Genomic DNA, 23,674 nt, shown 5'->3' with positions numbered 1-23,674 from the left:
GAACAAATGGCAGCTATCTAAGGTTATTTTAAGAGTATCACCTACATAGTGATATTTCCCTTTATGCATTCCCATTCCCCAGCAAAGTGCAAATCGAATTCCCAAGTTAAAAATGGTGGGTTTAGTTTTTAATAGCCCTTGGTGTTCTTTCATAAATTTGTTTAATCAAATTTGTTGTGAGATACAGGGTATGTCATTTGTATTGAATTTCCACAAAATTTGCAAGTGAACCAAGAGAGAAATCAGACCAAGAACTGACGAAACTGGACTAAGGTCGTAAGAGCACAGTAGTAACAATGGTTGATCAGATCAGTTACCTAGCCCGTTACAGTACTGCCAACAAAAGCCAAAAGCAGACAGCTAGGAAAGAGTGTGAGAACAAGACAAGCCTAAAGTGATTTTTTTTAACACTTTCTCAGTCTCTAACAAATAGCTGCTCAGATACTTCTGCACAGAGGAAATTGTATGACTCTGTTGTTTCACCCACACTTTTTCATATGTAAAACATATTGCACCTATTGACCACAGCAAACTGCATGTGATGAAATTCTCCTTATGCTAATTGTAAGTCAGTCCTGCTACAGAAACAGGATGAATCAACAGCAACAGCAAAGAGCTGCAGAGGACTGTGTAAGGATTACTTCTGTCCATTGCCCTGACAGAGAAAACTTTGATTGGAAGCCTAGTGGCAGCTGGATGTCCACAGGGACATCTAGAGCAAACAAATGATGATTTGTAAAGTTGCCACTTTACGTTGTATGCCCTGATTGAGGAGACTGAATTTCTCTCCTGAAAAACTCATACCACTTCTGCTTTACTTGAAAATAAATTTGTTCAAATACTAGTTTGTTTAATTTTCAGGATATATAGATTTACTTTGAGTTTCTTTACTTGTCCTTTTCACATGTTCTATTACATCGTGATTCTGAAATAACTTTTCTTTTTCAGCCCATCAATAATTGCTGAGGGACTGATAACAATAATTGAAGATGATACTCTAAATGGAGAAGTTATGAAGATTACAGCATCCCAAGGGATTCATTTTCAGCAATACAGCCAAACACCTTTTACATCAGCAAAGAGATAAATAATTGTTTTATGTTAAGTATTTTTGGCTTTTCTTACACATAAAAAATTTTGAAAAGAGTAATTTTTGGAAAAAAAATTAGTGTTCTATCTAGAGCAGTGACAGCGTTCAAACATTCGCATCCTAATAACAAAGAGATGGACAAGAAAATCTGGTGTGGGAAGATGGTAGCATCCTGTTTTGATTTTATAAGCACTACTAATAGTATTTATTCAGTAGAATAAACAGACTGCTCTGAAGATTTTTGATTACCTAGTAATAGAGACCAGTTTTTTTCCTTCTGGTAGTTCTGATCTACATACTCCAAATGTATTTTGGTGGACCTGACTTACTTCATATAATTCTTTTTGCTGTCACAAGCGTCTAGTTATTTACATCTTTAATTCTTCAGACCAGGAATTCAGTTCAGGAATCTAGAACAGAAATATACCTACCCATAAGGAGTTAACAATTTACTTTTTCTTATGAACTGTAAAATAGAACAAGAGGCAAAATTCTTTTTCCTCATTTATATATGCAACCGAATATGTTGCATATCACACAAGAAAGTACAGATTTTTATCTTCTTGGATTTTAGCTATTTATAAAATAGTTCAGAAATATTTTTGTTTTCTTTTATAGCTATATATATGAATTTTCTCTCTCTGTATATAAAAGGATGAATACTTTGGCATTGATTGAAATGTCTACTTATTAAATCTCATTTTCTAAACCTTTAAATCTGATTTCTTGCCTTGATTGATTAAAATCTCAATTCAATCCTGAATAATCGGGGGGGGTGTTTTATACATGCCCATTTTGGTATCACAATAGATATTCTTAGATGGAGCATGTCATATAGTGGCAATGAAAATAAAAAATGAGCTTCCTACCTCCTGAGCACCACTGGACCTTCTGAAGCTAGGTCAATCCCCAGCTACATTTATGAAACAAACCTTGGTATTCCATGGGTTACATGCCTGACAAAAATAAATTTTTACATGGCAATTTATTGAAGCTCATATCATAAGAAGATTTAATAACTACTGGGAAAGCCAGGAAAAGTTAATATTTACCCTCCTTAGAAGTACTGACTTTAATTTCACTGATGTAAGCATTTTTTTTTTCAGCATTGTAACTGAAAGAGTGGAAACACTAATATTTACCTTCTGTGGAAGTCTGGGAGTAATAAGACTGTGGGGAGACGAAAAGAAGCAGACACACATACCTTGAATTACTCATCATTCTTCCCCCGCCTTCATTTTTGGCTATGTTAACACTATTTTTAAAGCCTATTTTGAATGCACACATGATGCTAGCCACACCATCAGCATCCCTGAAAGCATCTGCATAGCCCTCTGGACTAACAACTACTATCTGATCTGATTGTTTTAATTTCTACTTTTGTCTCATTACAATCAGAGCATTTCCTAATACATGACAGAGTAGTGCAAAAGATGTTGTCAGGGTTTAACCCCAGCCAGCAACTAAGCACCACACAGCCACTCACCCACTCCCCCCCGACCCAGTGGGATGGGGGAGAAAATCAGGAAAAGAAGTAAAACTCGTGGGTTGAGATAAGAACAGTTTAATAGAATATAAAAAGAAGAAACTACTAATGATAATGATAACACTAATAAAGTGACAGCAGTAATAATAAAAGGATTGGAATATACAAATGATGCACAGTGCAATTGCTCTCCACCCACCAATCAACACCCAGTTAGTCCCCAAGCGGCGATCCCCCTGCCCCCACCCCCCCAGTTTATATACTGGGCATGACATCACATGGTATGGAATACCCCATTGGCCAGTTTGGGTCAGGTGCCCTGGCTGTGTCCCCTCCCAACTTCTTGTGTCCCTCCAGCTTTCTCACTGGCAGGGCATGACAAGCTGAAAAATCCTTTACTTAGTCTAAACGCTACTGAGCAACAACTGAAAACATCAGAGTGTTATCAACGTTCTTCTCATACCTAAGTCAGAAACATAGCACCGTACCAGCTACTAGGAAGACAATTAACTCTATCCCAGCTGAAACCAGGGCAGACGTGATGTAAACTTAAAGTCAGTATGCTTCTTTAGTCAGCTCCTAACACTGTTAATCATCTACCTCTGCTTCTGTGATGGGTTAACCCTGGCTGGACGCCAGGTGCCCACCAAAGCCGTTCTATCACTCCCCCTCCTTCTCAGCTGGACAGGGGAGAGAAAATATAAGAGCTTGTGGGTCAAGATAAGGACAGGAGAGATCACTCACCAATTACTGTCACGGGCAAAACAGACTCAGTTTGGGGAAAATTAACTCAATTTATTACAAATCAACTGGAGTAGGGTAATGAGAAAAAAACCCAAATCTCAGAACACCTTCCCTCCACCCCTCCCTTCTTCCTGGGCACAGCTTCACTCCCGGATTCTCTACCAACCCCCCAGCGGCACAGGGGGATGGGGAATGGGGTTTACGGTCAGTTCATCACACATTATTTTCTGCCGCTTCATCCTCCTCAGGGGGAGGACTCATCACACTCTTCCCCTGCTCCAGCGTGGGGTCCCACCCACGGGAGACAGTCCTGCAAGAACTTCTCCAATGTGGGTCCTTCCCACAGGCTGCAGTTCTTCACGAACTGCTCCAGCATGGGTCCTTTCCACGGTGTGCAGTCCTTCAGGCACAGACTGCTCCAGCGTGGGCCCCCCACGGGGTCACAAGTCCTGCCAGAAAACCTGCTCCGTGGGCTCCTCTCTCCACAGATCCGCAGGTCCTGCCAGGAGCCTGCTCCAGCGCGGGGTTCCCACGGGGTCACAGCCTCCTTCGGGAACCCACCTGCTCCGGCGTGGGGTCCTCCACGGGCTGCAGGTGGATATCTGCTCCACCGTGGACCTCCATGGACTGCAGGGGGACAGCCTGCCTCACCATGGTCTTCACCACGGGCTGCAGGGGAATCTCTGCTCCGGCGCCTGGAGCATCTCCTCCCCCTCCTTCTTCACTGACCTTGGTGTCCGCAGGGTTGTTTCTCTTACATGTTCTCACTCCTCTCTCCGGCTGCTGTTTTCCGTCTGTCCCAACTTTTTCCTTCTTAAAAATGTTATCACAGAGGCGTTACCACTATCGCTGATTGGCTCGGCCTTGGCCGGCGGTGGGTCTGTCTTACAGCCAGCTGGTATTGGCTCTGTCAGACACAGGGGAAGCTTCCAGCAGCTTCTTACAGAAGCCACCCCTGTAATCCCCCCCCCGCTACCAAAACCTTGCCACACAAAGCCAATACAGCTTCTCTCCTTGTTAAGCGGTATTTCAATGTAGTTTATAAACAAGGGAAGGTTAAATAATAATGATAGTACATTCAAACGATGTAACTAGCAAACACCACACTAAATTAGATAGTAACTCAGCAGCTTCTCTTAGTAGCATACTTCAAATAACGACAGGAATATTGTAGATGTCAGTATGTATGTTGATGGTATACTGTTGCCTTGACAACTTTTGTTCATCTCTACTCCTTGCTGCCCCCAAAGAAATACCTGTTAAACGGGGAAGGTTGAGTTTTCCAAGGGATCGATGAAAGAATATATAATTTAAGAATGTTAGTCATAAGAGGCCAGAAGTCTGATGTATGCTCCCCAGAGGAAGAAAAATAGAAAGAAATTTAATTAGAACCAATCACTTTAGACACTGCACAATTAACCTGTGGTATTGCACTGGTACAGAATTCTAATTCTGTGTATTGGCAGTATTCTAAGAATGGATTCAATTTATGTGGTATATCAATAGTCACACAAGACAAAATTAGATTAATAAAATATGCAATTAGACTCCAGGACACCTGGAAAATCTAAGCCTATATCTGGGAAAGAATTAAAGCCATATCTTTCTTGTATGTATATGTCTTTTCGTCTGGATTATTTTTGTAACGCGAAGACAGACATTTTCAAATCAAAGGCATACAGAAAACTTCATGAAAGGCAGATACTGCATTCACTTCCATCTGATAATCCGATAAGGAAGTCTCAGAATGCAATACATGCTCATTTGATCAAATAAACATTTATACTAAGATAAATCTCGAATTATTAGCACATCTGGAACTCACTGAAGGAAACAAGGAAGTAACAATGAAGTAAAACTCTTAATGCAAATTCTAATAGGAAAAATAGCCATCAAATTTCTACTTTTTAATTAAAAAAAAAAATGCCCCAAACCAAATATTATAGTTTTCCAGTTTCAATTAGTCCGTACTAAAACATATCTGAGGGTTTTATCTGCACAGGACGAACAAGTCCTAAATATGTTTTGGAAAGGTTTCCTGTAAGACTTCCCCCCAACCTTTGGAAATCTTCCAGAAAACAAGAAAAAGAGCATATGTTTGACTTACAGACAGAAACACCCAGAGAAGCGGTAGGTAGAAAGATGAGTTAAAGGGAGAAACTGAGTTTCATTTTTGCACAAAGATTGCTTTTAAACTTTGTCTTCAGTTAAAAGTCTTGACATAATTCCAAGACTCAATTTAGTTTGCCTGGGAGATCATCGTTTTTAAGGTGACTGTTCCAGTTTTGTAGAGAAACTCAGCCAAAAGGAAAAATAAATATTTTAAATGAGATACAGTAATTGCCAAGAATATAAAATGACAAGTAATAATCTAGACTCATATAACGATCGTTATTTGTAATGAACATTCAATCCCATGTGACACAAGTTTACTTTTCAGTGCGTTCTTACAGTTTCAAATAGGAATCTTTTAAGAGTAAAAAAATAAATATTACTAGTGAACTCCATTTTTTCAGTGCTTATGATCCTACATGAAAGCCCAAATCATAAGGTGTTTCAACCACTTTGTGACATGACAGAGTTACTTTATTTGTATCGTTTAATGTCTTGATTCAAGGAAATCTTTTTGAAAAGGTATATAACCACAGTCATCAACAGAATTACGTGGATAACACATTATATTCCGTACAGTTCAGAAGGACCTGGAATTGACATGTATTATGTGTATCATAAAATCATATGTGTATCAATTTTATATTGAGGGGGTGATCCATGCAGTAACAAGTCCTCCTTGCAGTTTCCTTACATTAAGGAAGTCATCATATGAGAGACTAGACCTCTTCCTCTTGCTTGGAACATAAGCTTTGCAAACAGCAAACCAAAAATAAACTTTAGTAAAACCAAAATCTGGTTCCCACTGAAATCTTGAATATGAGCCTAATCTTTAAAGGAAGAGCATTAGATATCTAATGCTATGGCTTTTGGGCAGGATGGGGTTCTTCTGACAGATAATGATTTCCTTCCTCCAGTGTTGAACTACTCTAAACTTTCTACAGGATGATTTGCCAGCTTGAACTTCCCTTTTAGCTAAGTCTATTTGTTTTGCATCAAGAGATGTTGACAGTTTTCAGCTCTAGCTCCAGAAGTCCAGATGGTTCAATGAAAGTGAAGGATAATACCATATGACTTGGATTTTTATTTTTTTATTTATTATTTTTTTACCTCCAGTACAAAAAGGAACAGCTTAATGTCAGGTCAAATTTTTTATTCAAACTGAGAGGGACAGTAAACAAGAGTTATTCTCTTATTCTGAAGGGGGTAATAAACAGGAAGAGAACAGGTCAGGTAAAAATACATAAGATGCAAAAAGGCTAAACATAAAACATCTTTAAAATAAGTAACTTAACCCCATTGTTTGTGGAAGGCCATTATTATGAACTGTAGACCAAATTTAAACCTGGATGTTTCTGACTTGTATTAAGACAGTCTAACACACTATTCTCAGAGATTCGGAGGATAAAATGAGAATCTTCACAGTAAAAATTAACCTTAATGAAAAAAAATTAATCTATTTCAAGCAACCATTCTTTAAGCAATGAAGCATTCACAACAGTTACATATTCAGCTCCTTTTATTTTTCCACAAGCTCTCTGCTAATTCACTGCTGGCATCTGCTGGGCAAACCTCACAGAGGTTACCACCACTGTAGAGGCAGAATTAATTTCTTTCCACAGAATTGCACTTTTTCAGCTTTCGCTTTGATCAGAGGGTTCCTAGCCCTCCTGCTTTCACCCAGAAGAGAGGCCACACAGGACAGGATGATCATCTGGTGACAGGTCTGACATCTGGTCCAGGATTTCTGGATGGTTCAAGGCTCTAGATTTAGCCTCACGAAGCAGAGGTTTACTATAGTGACATCCAAGAAGAATGCAAAAGATCTACCTAATCCCTTATCTATCACCCTGACCTTGCCAGCTCCTTCTCTGCATCTTACCATTGGACTGCCTTAAACACAAGCTTTTCAACAGTGAACTACACTCCAGCTACACCAAAACAGAGCTGCGCCTCTTCAGCAGTCACAAGAACATGTTCACTGAAGACATCACTCATTTCACTGATTTCAGACAAACTGTAAGGTCAGTTTATTAGCTCACATGATGCTCCACTCCATTGGCTCAAGGTATCTCAGCGGCATTTTTCTCTTTGCAATGTGAGCTTTCCTCAGCAGCCGCAATCTTGAGAAACTAAAGAAGAACAGGAAATAAGGCTCTCAGTTACACAGCTTTGAACTCTTTACTATAAGACACGAGAATGAGCACACTTCTGCCTGCTTTCAGAAAAAAAAGCACAAAGACAACTTTGAGTGTACTTTCCCACAGCTGCAAACAAAACCCACAGAAAAGAGGAGGAAATAAAGATATTTTTGGAACATCGGAATGTAAAACTCTTCAGAAAAATAGTTGTATTTTAGCTTATCTAGCCATTCCTATTTACATAAATGACTAACACTTCAGAATCTCTTACAGCATTTGACCTTGAAGACTTATTTCTGCAATTCACACTACAAGTGGTTAACCTCACATACGCATGAATGCTGCAGTTCTCAAGAAAGACCCACAGATGGGCAGAGAATACTGAACTCTCTGCCACTTATTTTGGAACAGCTGTTACAAAAGTGAATCAGCTTCCTTGTACAAAATCCTTCTGGCAGTTTCACTTCAAACAGATATAGTGTTCCTTTATGGAGCCTTTTTTCTTCTCTGCATTTGTACGGCTGTTTAAATACACTGCCCTCAGCAATGCTTACAAATTAGTTGACACTTATCAAAACTATTGCTGTTGTTTTGATTTGAGAGTTACTTTCCCTGGTATGTATTAATGCAAGGCTAGAGAAAACGCATCTAGGGTAGCATTCACACATGCCCAATGCTACACCAGCACTTCATCTAATAATCACATTTTCCTAGAGGAAGAACAGTACATATTGACTTCATACAGGGACTACTACACTTTCATTTTTACATCCTCTGTACATGACTATTTTTTTACATAGATATATATACACACACATATACATATCTCCAAATATATGTATCTATATATCTACACACTCACAGATTACACATACAATAGAAATTATCTTTTGTTCTTAAGCAACATACACTATCTATGCATGTACCTGAGGCTAGTAACTTTTCTAAAAGTTGTAGAGCATTATTGTTCAGTGACGGTCATCTGCCAAATCTGTTCTGTGAAGTTCATGGAATATGCTTAAATCTGTATAAAATACATTTCATTGAGCAGGTTTCACCTAGTCTAAGTCTAATTTGCAATTTCATTTTTCTTCTCAGTTCCTGAAGTATATCAAAATTAGATTTGCTCTTTAATTTAAACACTCACACACTGATTTATAATCTTTGACATATTATGTATCCCTAAAATTCCACCTGCTGAGGCAAATCTATTGCCTTATCTGTTATAATTTCTTATATATTATTTTTTATATTATCATAGACAGATAAATTTCACAGTCACTGAAATGTTTGTGATTCTATGCACTGGACAAATCCCAAATATTTCATGACAGAGTCTTTAGAATCATAGAATCATTTATGTTGGAAAAGACCTTTAAGATCATCAAGTCCACCTTTGTGGCAAGACAAAGCTATTTTTTTTCATATGGGTTTTCCTCCTCCTGTTTTTTGAGCTGCTACTATTATTATTTTTACTTGTAATACAAGTAAAAGGGAATACAAAAAACAAAAACCCCAAAACTCCCCCAAAAAACAACTTCCCTTTGAAAGCTACTCATCCAAAGAATAATGACAATTAAAAAAAAAAAAAAAGCCTAAGAGAACATACATTGCCATTGCATTTATTGAACAGAACTGTCCACTGAATGCAACAGCAAGTTCGGCTTAAAAAAAATAATTATGTTACAGTGCGGCCAAACCCAAAAATGTGATCAGGAGGCCCATCTCTGGGACTGTGTTCCTTGAAAAATCATCAAATATATCATCTGCATAGCCTCATTATTCCTTGTCACTCCTCATTATGTCTAATATGCCAACCATTCAAAAAAAACAAATGTGGAACAAAATGTTTCCATAAAGTACAAAGTTTGTACTACTAAGCTGAACTGACAATAAGTAGCTATTTCTTCCAGTATAGTTATTTGCCTATGATGCATACATGGTGCAAACTCTGTGGCTGAAAAAATAAGATTCGTTTGTATGAGCAACAAAGAGTCTGCATATATATTGGTATGAACAGTAAGGTTGCTTTTGGCCACTAATTTTCCCTCAAGTTGTCATCATACCATACTGTTGGAAAAAAGTATTTATATACCTTAAGGAAGAAAAATGGTTCAGTAATCACTCTACACGCTGGAACAAAATTCAAACTTCATTTCCAAGGAGAGTTTCTTAGAACATTTGACCATGAAAATACATTGGTAGTATAAGTGAAAATACTACAGGGTGCCAACAAAGATCTGTGGGGTCTGTTTAACAGACACGGGGACTAAAAACATATTAGACTTTGTTAATACATTTTCAATTAGTGATAGCTTGAAAAGCAACCATAGTGGTTTAAACAAACCAAATGTGTTTATTTTTTGTAAATTTCAAGCCTCGGTGCTGCATTTACAACAAAATATTTTTGTTCTCAAATTGAATGGAACTTTGGCACTGAAACATTAGCCATTTTGCAGAAACATCTGTATGTAAAGCAATATTTGAAAATGCATGCTCAGCTTCAGGGAAATGCTTAGATCCCACCAACTTCAGTGGGACTGAAACCAGTGTACGAGTCAACTGAATCAGAGTCTAGCACTGTGCTATAGACAAAAAGTCATGAGATAGCGTACAGCAGTGAAGCATTAACTGCATATAGGTCCTGAAGGCATGGAGCTTTCCTTCTTTGCCAAATCTTCCCGTGAGGACTAAGCATTTTGGACAGCACGTGTCAGAGAAGGCGAGAACTATGCAAGAATCCCCCAAAGAAACGAGTTGGAATTTTCTGCGTCACTCCAATGCCTCCTGCATGACATTGCTCTCTGCCTTCTGGAGAAAAGCAGGTTTTGTAAGCTGTCTTAGTCTTAGTTAGCTCTTTGCCTCCAGTTTCCCTTAATTTCTGGATATTCAGAGAAACATTGAGTTAAAAGTCATTTTTTGCCCTATCCCAGAAAACTAAGGTTCATCTCCAAATGTCTTGGGTCACAGCTTCTGAGCTGCACAATTCTGGGGAAAATGCAGAAGACAGCGTTAACTTGCATGGACTTGGGCACTAACTAACGGTAAATGCTGCTCCAGAGGATATGACAAACCATGAAGATTTGCTAATGGTAGTTGAAAATATGCATAAACTGATATCTCACACTCAATTTCTAAATGAAACACCAATGTCAAACCAAATGGACCACAAATACTCTTTCCCTCCTCTCTAGGGAGAGGTGACCAAGTCCCCAGTTCTGGAAGTCAACAAACAATGTTCTAGAAGAAATGAAAAGAGAAAGAAAGAGCTGTCATAAGATGAGACCTTACAGTCACAGGTGCAGATTAGCACAAATCTACCTATAACGACTTTAGCATTATAGTATAGTAATCATTCTAAATTTTCAATATTTATAGGGATTTGCTCAAGGGGAGTTGCTATCAATTAAGCAGGCAATTTTATGCTAGCAAAGGTATCCTCAACAAATACTAATACTTAACACTCATTGCTATTCAAACTCTGTAGTATAAATACATTTTACACTTTTATAAACTGGCAAATAACAGTTAATAAGCAGGATGACTACTCTTTCTTGGAACTCAGCTACTTCTATATTATAATAACTTTGAGGAAAGATCTGACCTGCAGAATCATAGTTATTGGTTTCTAATTATTTACTTTACTTTTTTTTCCCCTTTGCATGCTGTTATTTTTTATATATTTAAAACACTCAGAATGTATGTACAGGTCTCTAATCATCTGCAAAGCAACCTACGCTACTGGATCCTCAATATTTGCCTGATATTCCAAATCAGGTTTTGTAGGTGATCAGCAGTTCTGACAGTGGTGTTTGGCACAGGGGTTGGAGTCTGAGTCCCAAAGCAGAAATGCAAATTACAGTAATACAGAAAGAGAATGCATTTTGATTTGCAAATCTTTGCTTTAGAGTTAGCATATGTTCATGTCTGATTAAAACTTGGAGACTGAAATACAACTATTATAATTGGATTTCTAAAGCCTACTCTAATTTTTCAACTCATTAGTAATTCATGCATTTTGATCAAATTTTCACTCTCTAGTAATTCTTTAAAGCATATCTTTGAAAGTGAGCTGCATAAGAAGTTCTATGATTAGACAGATTCAAACCAATTCAGTAGCTTTGTTTATAGGGCAGCTGCCAAGACTTGAGTCACTAAGTCAGCCTGTGACATGCCTGCTTGTATAACTTGTATTCTTTGGCAGCATTTGAAAGTTTTGTGTATCTGTTGTCGGATACTTAACTCTACTCACATATCAAAAAAATGAAATGGAGTGATAAATTTGTAGAAAATTACTTTTAAAACTGTACTCATTAAATCCAGTGGAGATCAGTGTATTTTTTTTACATCCTGCACCACCCTCTTACTTGGTGGCCAAAGAAAAGGGAAAAAACTGAAGCTGGTAAAAAGCAAACCTCTTGCCATACATCACACTTTTGATTGAAAGAACTGCTTCAAAATCCACCAGGATACTGTATCTTCCCCAACAGCAGAACTTGGTAGATATACCAAAAGAGCAAGCTCAAATACCATCGACTTTAGCCTGTTGCGTACCGATAGCCACCTCTATGCAGAGACAGAAAGCACATTCTGTCTGTCTCGCTCTCTCCAACTGCTTAGTCGAATTAGGGAAAGGACAGGGCAAAGGGTAGTAAACTTCAAGCACATTTATTTGTTTTTTAAGCTAAAGTTGGATGTAATACTGAAATAATTGGTCTCCACCATTCAGAGATCTGTTCCACTATTTTCCTACAGATTTCATACCCCCAGGAGTTGTTTCCTAACTAAATGGCTCGAGAACAACAAAAAACAATAAATGTTTTGAGAGATGATTTGCTATGCTTCCTCTAATGTCTAGCAAACGGTTAGGCTTTTTAAACCATCAGCTTGTAGTCTCATAGACAGCATTTCAGTTCTGGATTAAAAGAGCTTCTAGTCACCAACTGTTATTTTTTTCCTCCTAAAACAGAGGTTTATTTCGTGGAACAACCAACTCATCAATTTGATGACTCTGGCATCCTCTTTAGGTGGTATAATACAATCCAATCTCATATCAGATTTTAAAGCTTGTCAAGGCTTGCTTAGCTGTTCCTATTTATCTTTCTCTGGAAAAGAAAGGAAATGTTTTGTTTGCTTTCTTGTCTCATTTTGCCTTTGAGAATTCCAATGGGCCAGGTTGAAATCCAGAATATTAATTACCTTGTATACCATTACGTCAACATGATCTGGAGGAAACAGATTTTTCTGGGTTTCCTGTTCTAAATGATGTGGGCTAGAGTCAGATAGAACATTCGATAGTTGAGGACTGGGGCCTCTCTACATGCAATCAGTTCTTCCTTATCTAGTAAAGCATTGTTTTTAACTTCATGTTCTGTTAGTGCCAAGCTGAAATGAAATCACATTATTATTTTTCATATTCAACCTTTCCACACCTACAACTTCACATTTTTACACTTTTAGGTAGGGTGTCTGATGGTCAAGGATGAGAAGGTGAAGTAAAGGTAGTCATTAAGGCAGTGATCTGTAGAGCTTGAGGTCTCCTTAGCGGACACAGAATCAGAGTGTTTCCCTCCATATTTAGAATCAGACTGGTATTGGATTAGCTTCACTTGAATTCTGGCAAAACACATTCACCAGATGACTAAATAGAGAAGAACTTGAAGAGGAATTTGTCACCCACTGGCTGGAGATCAGTCCAAAGCCTGAGAGATGAAGTGTCAAAATTCCTATGGGGGAAGAACATGAACCAGTTCCAGGGAAGAGAATAAAGGGTCAGGAGACAGACAAGAATCCACCCAAGCTGCAGGAAAGCCTTGTTAGAGGCATCTCCTCTGGGACAGAGGACTCTGTGATGTTCTAGACTATCTAGATAATCTCATCTAGGCTCCCTTTCCCATGAAAGGTTGGACCAGATGATCTATCAAGGTCCCTTCCAACCTGGCCTGTTCTACAGTTCTGCATATTACTTTTTTAACACCTTCTACATGGGCCATACTATAGTCCTACTGGAACTACTCACTTGCAGACCAACATAGCATCCCACAACCAGCCTGAACTTTAATCTGTTGACAAATTGCTCATGACAGATTGTGGCCAGCAATGGCATAAAGACCCACTGTACAGCAGATGGCTAGGAATTTCCTTCCTAAAAGAAAGTAAGTTCTAGGCTTTGGGTCAGAAGGGAGAGAAGGCAAAATGCCTTTTTGGATGCAAAGTTCTTGGTTTCTCTTGCAATCACCAAGTGTACCTGCAAAGTTCCACTTCCCATGCCAGAACAAAAGGTTTAGAAATTATACAAAGAATGGGCTGCAGGATTTTATCTCATACCAAGTAACTGATAACAACAGTATTAACTGCAGTGTAACAGAAACAAAACAAAACAAAACCCCAAACACACAAACAAACAAACAAAAAACGAAGATAGCAAACAAACCCAAACCTGAAACTAGTTGTGAGGTTGGCCACTGCCTAAAACAGTAGAGGTCCTGCTTCCATGTGCACATCCTGATGAAGGAAGGGAAACTTCTATTTATGGTAGAAAAAGCCTGGTGCTGCTAGCAGCATGAGGACACCATGCACAATGCCTTCATTGTTTCTGAGTTACCCTTGATGGACAGAAAGAACACATCTAATTCAGTCTGAGAAAAGGAGGGGTTTTTCCTAAGCTGGCCTGGAATCAGCTGTGAAGAGGAGGTATCTCATTTCAAAGGGCTTCCCAGGCAGGGATATACTGCTACATTAAGGAAACTCCAGACCTGACAGACTGGAATGAATTAGAATAATCGGAATGCCTGTATATCCCTCCAACATCAACTCTGCCCAGGAGGAGGTCTGGGGACATTACTGTACCTGCCTTCCTCCCCTTTTCTTGGCCTGTGCACCGGCAGGAATTGATCAGCTGGTCTGGAGTATGCAACAAGTACATCCTTGGCTGGTCCTAGTTCTGCAGCTTGCAAATCATGGCAAAAAACATGGCTGCGAGCTTAGAAAGCAAGCTGGTAAAATGGACTGAAAGGCTAAGGAGGGAACTTACACTCATAGGCCCTTGCTGCAGCATTTACTGAGATACAGTATTTTTTGGCTTTGCAAAAGCAGACAATTTTCAAGATGGAAGGCAAATTAAATGGGATTACTTTAATAAGGCAGGCTTCCTCACATAAAAAAGATCAAATTCTTAATTAGTAAAATATTCTCATGCCTCTAATTTCCCTGTAATCTCTTATTTCTCAGAAGATATTGTTGGCTGTGGTAGTATCATGTTCAAAAGGCTTTTAATATTTTTTAGCATTAAGGGGAAAAGTAGAAGTTTCATTTTACCCAAAAGATAAAAAATGCTTCATATGAAAATTTTACTGTCAATCATAAACACAATCCTCAATTTGTTTGGTCTGTTTCAGACTAGGAGTATTAGATGCACTTACATTATTTTTCTTAGCAGGTAGGAAGCTCAGGGCAAAACACTTCTATTTCAAAGATAATGTATCTGTTACATCATAGAAAGTACTTCCAGCATCACTAGCCTGAGCTCATATTGTCTACTCTCAAGAATCCATGACCTGTTTGGAACTGAAACTCAATTTGACCCTGCATAACTAAGTGCTGTGACCACCCTATTGTGTAGGGGTAGCAATTTTATATTTTAACTAGTAACTGATATTCAGATATGATTTCTATTTTCTCTTGAACACTAGTTGTCATACATTGTCTTGGTTTAACCCCCAGCAACTAAGCACCACGCAGCTGCTCCCTCACCTCCCTCACAGTGGAATACTGATAGCCCCATACTAGCTACTCTGAAGAAAATTAACTCTATCCCAGGCAAAACCAGCACATACATTTACAATATTACATTGCAAACAGGTTAGGCTTCAATGTACAATATATTTTAGAAGGAAAGAAACTGATTGGGGAAAGAGTTGAAAGACCATTTCTTTCTATTAATATTTAAAAACACCTACGTAACAGAGCATACCATGCCTTCCTTACTCTCCTGTAAATACTTAAAGTAGCCAGGCAGGTTTTTGAAGGCCACATTGCATTATTATGGATGAAGCTCCAGAAAAAAAGGCTGAATTGCAATATTTCTGCTATCATATGTGGCAATATGTGTTAACAAGCATGTGACCTGTACCACCTGTAATTCATAAGTTTTTTAAAAAAGAAACAGACTAGATAGTTCCATGTATGTGCTTGTTGCTTTGGGGTTTTATTCCAACTTACATATAATCACTTTTACTACACAGGCTCCATGAAAAAAAAATGGAACAAATGTATGCCGCCTTCTGTTTCCTGTGTAAAACAAGAGTAACACAAGTAAGCTTACTGAAAAGCTGCAGCTTTGGAGGTCATGGTTAAATACACAGATAGGGCTGAAACTTAGGAGGACAGGTGAAAAGGGAAAAGAGAGTGGAATCAGGAACCTGACTATACCCACGCTGCCCCTGTTACTTCACTGCCAGATGTTCACCCCATTTGGTCACATTACAGGCTTTCTCAATGAGCTGTTCCTGTAAACAAGCCAGCTGCTGATAAAGTGGCACAAGTAATCCAAGAGCTTCTCCACAGTCTTTTGTACCTCACAGTATGTGTGACTCAACTTTCAGAAGGTTGAGCCAGTCCATACCACGAGGGAGCACTGGCATCAGCACTGGTGTGGGATCATGGAGGCACAAGGATGACTAGCAAGCCCACATCCTGACCACGCAGGAAGATGTTTGTAAGTACATGACCAGGCTTGCATGTTCTGCTTTTCTTTCTTACACTTGGCCTGAGGAGGAAAGCCTACTGGATTAACTTTTAATGATACTTAATTTCCAAATCACAGAGGGCACTTGCCAGTGTAGAGCTGCTGAAACTTTGGGGGAATTAAACTGTACATTTATAATTTTCTCTCTTTTGGCTTCAGATTTTTTTCTCTGCCTTTTAGCTGTCTGCCGCTAGTTAGTTATAAAAAATTATTGTGTTTCTCTGGAGTTGTACGATTTGAATCATAAGATTCTGTGTATCCTTGGTTTCCAAACAATTTGTGACTTCTGATATGCTGTGAAACCATTTCTTAATAAATATGAACGCCCTCTCTCTTACTAGAAACCTTGCACCAGCCAATGTTACAGAAGAACGAAAGGTCTATGAACCAAACATCAAGAGAAGATGGAGAAAAACATTGCAAGTAAAATGCCTTGTGAAATTCCTACTTCCTAGGATAATGCCATGCTAAATGTATCCTCAGCAGAAATAGCACCGTGTAAAAGCAGTAGCCCTAATTTAAGTAAAAAAGTTTGCTGCAGAAAAATGACATTCATTGTAAGTAAGACCCAACATCCTGCTACAACGTTTGCAGACGTGGCCTTCTTGGGGAGGGTCACAGGGAAAACTGATGAAGTACTACGTGGCTGACAGGCAGACTGCCCTTTCTTCATCTTCTCCCAACAAGCTCTTCTCAGCAGAAGACAATAAGAACATGAGAAATTATTTGTCTTTACAGGGGCAGGTAATTCTGAGCCTCATTCCTTCTCCTCCTGTTCTTTGTTAGACCACACTCAAGTGCCTCTTTCATCCAGCAGCTTGTTGGAGCCTCTTTCTTTGTCCTTGGGTCTCTACCAAACCACTGACCTTGATCCTAAACCTTGATCTCAAACTGCCCATACTGAAGTGGAACTTTCAAAAGTTAACAGTACCCAGCAGCTTCTGGCTGGGATTGGCAAAGGCATTTAAAAATCAAACTAGAAAACAAAGAGTGAATAATGAAGTGAATAAATAGAACTGAAATTCCAAATAACACAAAAAGATACAACAGAAACATTACACAATGTTTTCCGTTTTCATCTCTTTCTTAGCTCTTGTTTTGACACAGCCCCTAAACATTTATGTGACTAATAATACCACAGCAAAACCAAAATGCTCTCTCAAAACACTTACCAAGAACATCAGAAATACGACTTTTACTGAATATGGCCTATGTAGGCAAGTCTCTTCTAGGAAGAGCAGCCTAGGGGAAAAAAACAAGCCTTTTCATGAGAATCGTGATGAAATTTGCAGTGATGATTTTACAGTCCTGTGGCAAGTTTCCCAAAAAGTAGCATCTTGGGCTAGTTTTTAGAAGACTACCCACAAGACTTTGAATATCTTAATTTCAAATTTACATTGTTATAGCTAGCAATAGTCAATCTTGACTTAAGGCTGTGTTGTAAGCTACCTTATCTCCTTTTAACATCAAGGCCTGAATCAAATTTTCCCCCCAGAACTTGATAAGGGTAAAATGCCAGTATACTGTCACTAAAATACTTGGAAAACATACATGAATTTTGTCAGCATTTTTTTTTCAAAAAATATTTATAAATTATGAAAAAAAATTATTTAAATGAAATGTTATAAATGTAAGCTTTAAAACTTTTCCTTTCAACAAATCTAAGGTGTTTTTTTAAATTTAAATGCTTCAACTTAAAATTAAACATTTTGTTTCCCTTGAGACAAAAATTGTCAACTGTCAGCTTTTGTTTATATTCTGATCAACATAATTTCTAACCCCTAATGAAATGAAATATGCATTAATTAATTTGCTTGCATGCTTTCCTCCAGAGTCCACTGTATGATTACTGGAATGCTGATTACTTCATTATTTCTCTCTGCACTATCCATAATCCTGCTGGGGATCTAGACAGAGAGAAATTTAAGCAAAATGAAAGAAATTATAGAAAGCCCAGTCTCGCAATCATATTCTGCATTGCTATCTTATGTTTTACTACAGTTCCCATTTTCACATTAATGAAGCATATTCTTTATTTTGTATGCTTGATTGAGCAGTAAAGAATGACTACAATCTACAGGGGAGGACCTGAAACATGGAGACATTAAAGATTAAATCCTACCTTCAAAAAATCTATAGGCTTTTACAATTTTCTTTAATGGAGATAGTATTTTGTATGGCAAAATTCATGTGAGTGCTTGATAGCTATGGCGCATTGAAACAAACTTCTGGGTAGCTCTTTAAACACTTGACTTGTCCTTTTTATACAAACTAGTGCTGCGCTTTGCATCTAGCAAGCATTTAATTAGTGGAGGAAAGCAAAACAACACTTTCTCTGGGAAATACTAAGAAACAAAACAACCTGCAAGATTACCACCAACCCTAACCCCATTCCCAGCTACCACACAGAAGACCATTTCTCTCCAAGTGTTGTCATTTTGTATGCTAAGAACCTTGATTTGCAGATTGAATTTTAAAGGAAGAGTTCCTGTAACGTGCAAACTCTGTTTATCTCACCAAAACTTCATTTCCTTTTGTTCTGGGAGGTGCTTATCTGAATCTAAAATGAAAGCAATCGGTTTGCCCTCAGGGTTTAATACAAAGATTTGGGGAAGAATTAAATTAAATGCAGAATAAGTAGTAAAGGAAGAATACTTACAGGTAAAATTTCATTTTTCAAAACATTCAGGAAAAATCAGTGAACTGCAGGAACTATGCAACTGGAAAATGAGATGGCCAGATAAGCAATAAACTGGTGGGTTGTTTTTTTTTTTCCTGAACATGCTACCAGTTTGAATTTGCAAGAATTAACTGTGAAATACAACATGAAAAACATGTGGTTGAGTTGAAAACCCAATAGCAAGATACTTAGCTAAACTTTAGCTTTTTAAACCAAAAAAAGTCCTTATAAAGAATATATTTATAGGCGGATTAAAGAGCATGCGTATAATATACAAACACAAATGTTAATAAAGTCTCCTGAGAAAGCAGTGAAAGTACTGTTGGTTGAACTGTAAATAAAAGCTGAAAATTACCTATTAATCATAGAGAATAACACACGTAGAGATAAACATATACACTGCATGTGTAGAGATAAACATATACACATACACCATTTAATCTCTACTAAAGAAAGTGGTAAAAGTTCTGGAGATTAAATTGTTTTGATTTATGATCTCAGCAGGGTTAATTTGTTTCATATATATGGTGTTTGTCTGGGGGTTTTAATCAACCTAGACAGTTCTCCAGTTAATTAGTAAAATGCCTAAAGCTTCTGCATGTACTTCTTGTAGTTGACATAATGGAAACAGAAGTGAGGAGTTTTTCTAAGCGATTCTGTGAACATACTGTTCAGAGCATAGGAACAGGGACGTCCTACCACATTATTTGACTGTTAAGAAAGGAAGCGCTGTTAAGAAGTTATGTAATTCCATCTCAGATGCTGGTGTATTAGTGGTAACATCCTAAAAAAATTAACAGTTAGGAGTTATGAATTCATATACATGCAAACAAAAATCATTCATCCTTTCAAAAGCTCTTGTTGTGCCTAAAATATGAGGATACCCCCATCCCACTGCCCAGACATTTATATGACCTTTCAATATCTCCCAGGCACCATACCTACAATCACCAGACTTTTATTTTGTTCCTATATTTAAAAAGAGATCCAGGAGGAAAATTACTTCCTGCGTTTATGGCCACAAGTCACAATAGCCCTGAGCTATGTTCGTAATGACATTCCTTATCTGTCGCAATCTTGGCTTCCTTTTGTTTGCTGGGCTTTTTGGGAACACTTTGTATAGTAATTACTCTAATCTTGTTCTTTTTCCTAAAACACTTCCACATAAAAAAAAGTGGATTGCGATGCAGGAGAATTAATTTACACTGTTAGAAACAAAGCCAATAAACTAGAAAAATCTATCGATTTCAGTCACTGTAAACAGGGCAGATCCTGAACCCTAGAACTGACTACAGTTGGGCAGATGACATAAGTGGGAACATTCAGTAGCTGGTTTATGGTGTTTGTTGTTTTTAAACAGAAAACAGTGATCAAAACTGTTATGAAAGCCTAAAAATTGAGACAGCGTAGTCTTTTCTGTTCCTTCCACCTACAGGGCGAGGAAGGAACAATTGGTAAAAAAGTTACGTCTGAAATGCATGCAGCTTCTCCTGCTCCTGCATGTTTTATGAAGTACTTCTCTGGTACACAGCCTTTTCATTTAGTCTTTTGGGATCTGTTTTCTCCATTAAAACTCAAAGCCATGTAGATTGAAAGTATTTCTCTCTGCTTTATGTAAACAGTGAATGTATCAGAGAGTACACAGGAATTGTCAAACTTCCATATCCTGTCTCTGATAGCAGTCACTACCACTGTCAGAAGAAAGCAGGCAGTCACGAGATATCCCTATCAACATGGAAAGCTGTTCCCACCATGTGAAATTGATTCATGCCTAGAGATATCTATCCTCAGAACAACTGTAAAAAATAGGAATAATCTTGCTACCTCTACAAAGCAGCAGCCTGTTCTGTAGTCCTTTGGCTTTGATGTTACATAAAAGTTATTGACCTTCTGGTGTATTTCCAAAAAACCATCTCATTTCTCCATCACAGGACAAGATCCCATCTGTTGCTCAATTCTATTTCCTAATGATAGAAGACCGTTCTTTTTCCCAGCTGAGACGCATGCACTTCTAGTGCAGGATTGCCAACGGCAGCAAACAGAAACAAATTGTACGGTTTCTACTCTACAACCACCCTCCAGATATACCAATGAGGTCCAAATTATGCAGTGTGTTTGGTCAGCATTAAAATTCAGAATAAATTATTATGCAACACTAGCAATATCAAAGCAGTTTCCCTTATATTCTCTACTTTATCAGTGACTATCTACAGGACTTTAGTGAACCTGGTGCTGCTTCTCAGCATCAGACAACATAATTTGGAAAAGTCATTCTGACCTTCCTAAAATGCTTCTAATTTTTAAGGCATGCTATGAAACCAATCAAAAGAACAATTTCATCTTTTTTCCACAGCTCTGGTACTCTGTTTACCTGTAAGAAGTCATGTCTTCTTCAAAGTAATCTCAAATGTGAATTGAAAAACAAAATTGAAAAAGGAGTTTTTTCAATGTGAGTGTTGAATATTCCCACTGGGCAAACTGCAAAGAAAATTCAGCATAAAATAAGTTTAAATAAGCTTTATAATAATATCGTCCTTTGTAAACTCATTTAACTTTCTCCATCAAAAGCTTCAAAAATAATATTCTCTGATATCCGAGGTCACATAAACCCAATTTCTTGTGAAAAAGTCACAGTTTTCAAAGAAGATAATGAAAAGTTACAATGAAAATGTGTACTTGTATTGAGTGGGAAATAAGTTACCTAGTAGAAGGATTTAAATGAAACTTTGGAGTGAGTTTTCATTTTGCAGTTCACCTTAATACCAGCTTATGTTCCTCTTGTTGCTGGGTATTATCACATCAGATAATTAGAACACTAGTATAGGATTTCAGATTTAACTTTTTTCTTTATCTTTGGCACCCAGTCCTTCTATGCCATTCAAAAAAACCCTAGACAGACCTGCTGGATTAGATCATCCAGCATATCTCAATACAGGCTGCTCTTTACAGACAGGATTTGGTGTAGTTTGTTCTATAAAAATGCACCATGTTGGGATTTCCAAAACTTCTATCAAATGTCACTTTCTCTGCAGATTTCACTCTTAAGAAGCTTTCATATATTAAAGTCTTAATTTTATTTTACAGATTTCACCCTGTTGTATTGGCTTCTGGCTCAGTGGATTATACTAAATAATTCCTCTTATTCTTTGTATGTGTACATGCAAAACCATAAGCAACTACAAGTTGATTTTTGCTTTTTTTTTCCTTGTTTTTTTCCACCACTTTTCTGAACAAATAATCAATATCAGGACACAGATGAAGTCCGTGTCACAGCTGAGTGTGAAAGAAGAGGGACAGCAAAGAGAGAGGCCACCAAGTGCTCTTAAAGCAAAGGGAAATAGCTCACTGTTAGTACGAGATCCACTGGGAGCCAGCAGAGATGCAAACTTCCAAAATAACTTAGACTGCCAACTATTCTGTTTAATAAATAATTAGTAACTGACTAATCTACTTTAATTTTCCAAACTAAAAACAATGTGAAGACTTATTACACAACAGAAAGATGGGGAGTATATGTTTACATTCTTTTCACATAGAAATATCATTTTATGTACAGTGTGCATGCAGAATTAGATGAATAAAAATAGCAGACCATATAAAAAGAATTTGAGCAAAACTGTTCAGTCTTTCAGGATGTTGGATATCTGCATTATTTTCTCCATAAGTATTTTGATTAATTCAGGATCCCCACAAAGGAGAGTCTTACTATGAATCACCTCAAGTTTGGCTGGCTTTCGCAAGGCCACAGGAATGTTCCCACTCTGAAATGTACATTTAATTGGAAGGAATTAATAAACTGTTTAGAGTAGAAGAAAAACACAATAGACTCCATCTGCTTGAGAGCTCAGTACTTCTTAGGATACTTGGCTCAACAGTAAATTTTCTTGTAATTTTTTGATGATTTCTCTACCTTACTAAGAACTTGAAATATCTTCAGCATAACAACAACTGGATTCTCATCTCTCTTTTCTGTTCTTCTTTACCTTCTCACTCCATGTTCAACAATGTGAACTTTGTTGTATATATAGATGTTGCTAACTATTGTCTAAGAAATATTTATCGAGGAATCCTAACATGGTTACAATTTTCCCCATTAAATTATTCAAGCTGCAACCTTTCCACAAAGGCAAACCCCATTATTTCCAGAACATGAATGGGTTAAATTTTAATGTGTTATGATGGAGGCCAGTACTGCAGAGCAATCTAGTCATCCCACAACGAAAAGGAACACTACATTGCAACACAAAGGTCTCTGAACAGTCTGTACAATCATCAGTTGACATCACGTCACTGCTAATTAAATAGAGTTGACACAACTTTTGTAAGAAGGTATGGAGAAAGATGTCTCAACTTGGGAAAACTTGCAGTTTTCTTGAGTAACATTCAGTTTTAGGAAGTATCTGATTTATATAACGCTTATCAGTTCTACCTGGGAAAAAGACAAATATTACGTGTGTGTACTCAAAGCTGAAAGACAGGAAAGTTAATCTGCTTGAATGCTGTAGAAGTAGCATGTAATAAATGGATACTGTGAGAAAGAAAAACAACGTATTTGTACAGAGTAATTCAGCTTTCAGGGTAGAAAGATTTCTGGTGCCTGTGGTGGATAGAAATTCACTAAGATTACACATGTTACTACAATAATACAACTCTCTTTTCAGAAGAGTTGCTGGAT

General features: G+C 37.7%; 1 protein-coding gene and 1 long non-coding RNA gene across 3 annotated transcripts in view; one reads left to right on the top strand and one right to left on the bottom strand.

The window, feature by feature from the left end:
* The window catches only part of HPGD (15-hydroxyprostaglandin dehydrogenase), a 28,908-nt gene extending 26,115 nt beyond the window's left edge, over nucleotides 1-2,793 (top strand). The window contains exon 5 of one of the 2 annotated variants that reach the window (XM_052779287.1): nucleotides 949-2,793. In XM_052779287.1, coding sequence (XP_052635247.1) covers nucleotides 949-1,087 — 139 coding nt within the window. In that variant the 3' untranslated portion in view covers nucleotides 1,088-2,793. The remainder of the gene's footprint in view (nucleotides 1-948) is intronic. The other variant, XM_052779279.1, reaches the window with a different exon arrangement.
* A 3,623-nt stretch (nucleotides 2,794-6,416) lies between these two features.
* The window catches only part of LOC128137997 (uncharacterized), a 30,392-nt gene continuing 13,134 nt past the window's right edge, over nucleotides 6,417-23,674 (bottom strand). Inside the window, exon 3 of the long non-coding RNA XR_008233935.1 lies at nucleotides 6,417-7,564. This is a non-coding gene — a long non-coding RNA (uncharacterized LOC128137997). The remainder of the gene's footprint in view (nucleotides 7,565-23,674) is intronic.

Source organism: Harpia harpyja, chromosome 2, assembly GCF_026419915.1.
Source record: "Harpia harpyja isolate bHarHar1 chromosome 2, bHarHar1 primary haplotype, whole genome shotgun sequence".
Taxonomy (NCBI): domain Eukaryota; kingdom Metazoa; phylum Chordata; class Aves; order Accipitriformes; family Accipitridae; genus Harpia; species Harpia harpyja.
The sequence above is the reverse complement of the archived record's forward strand: the minus strand, read 5'-3'. Positions and strand labels throughout refer to the sequence as shown.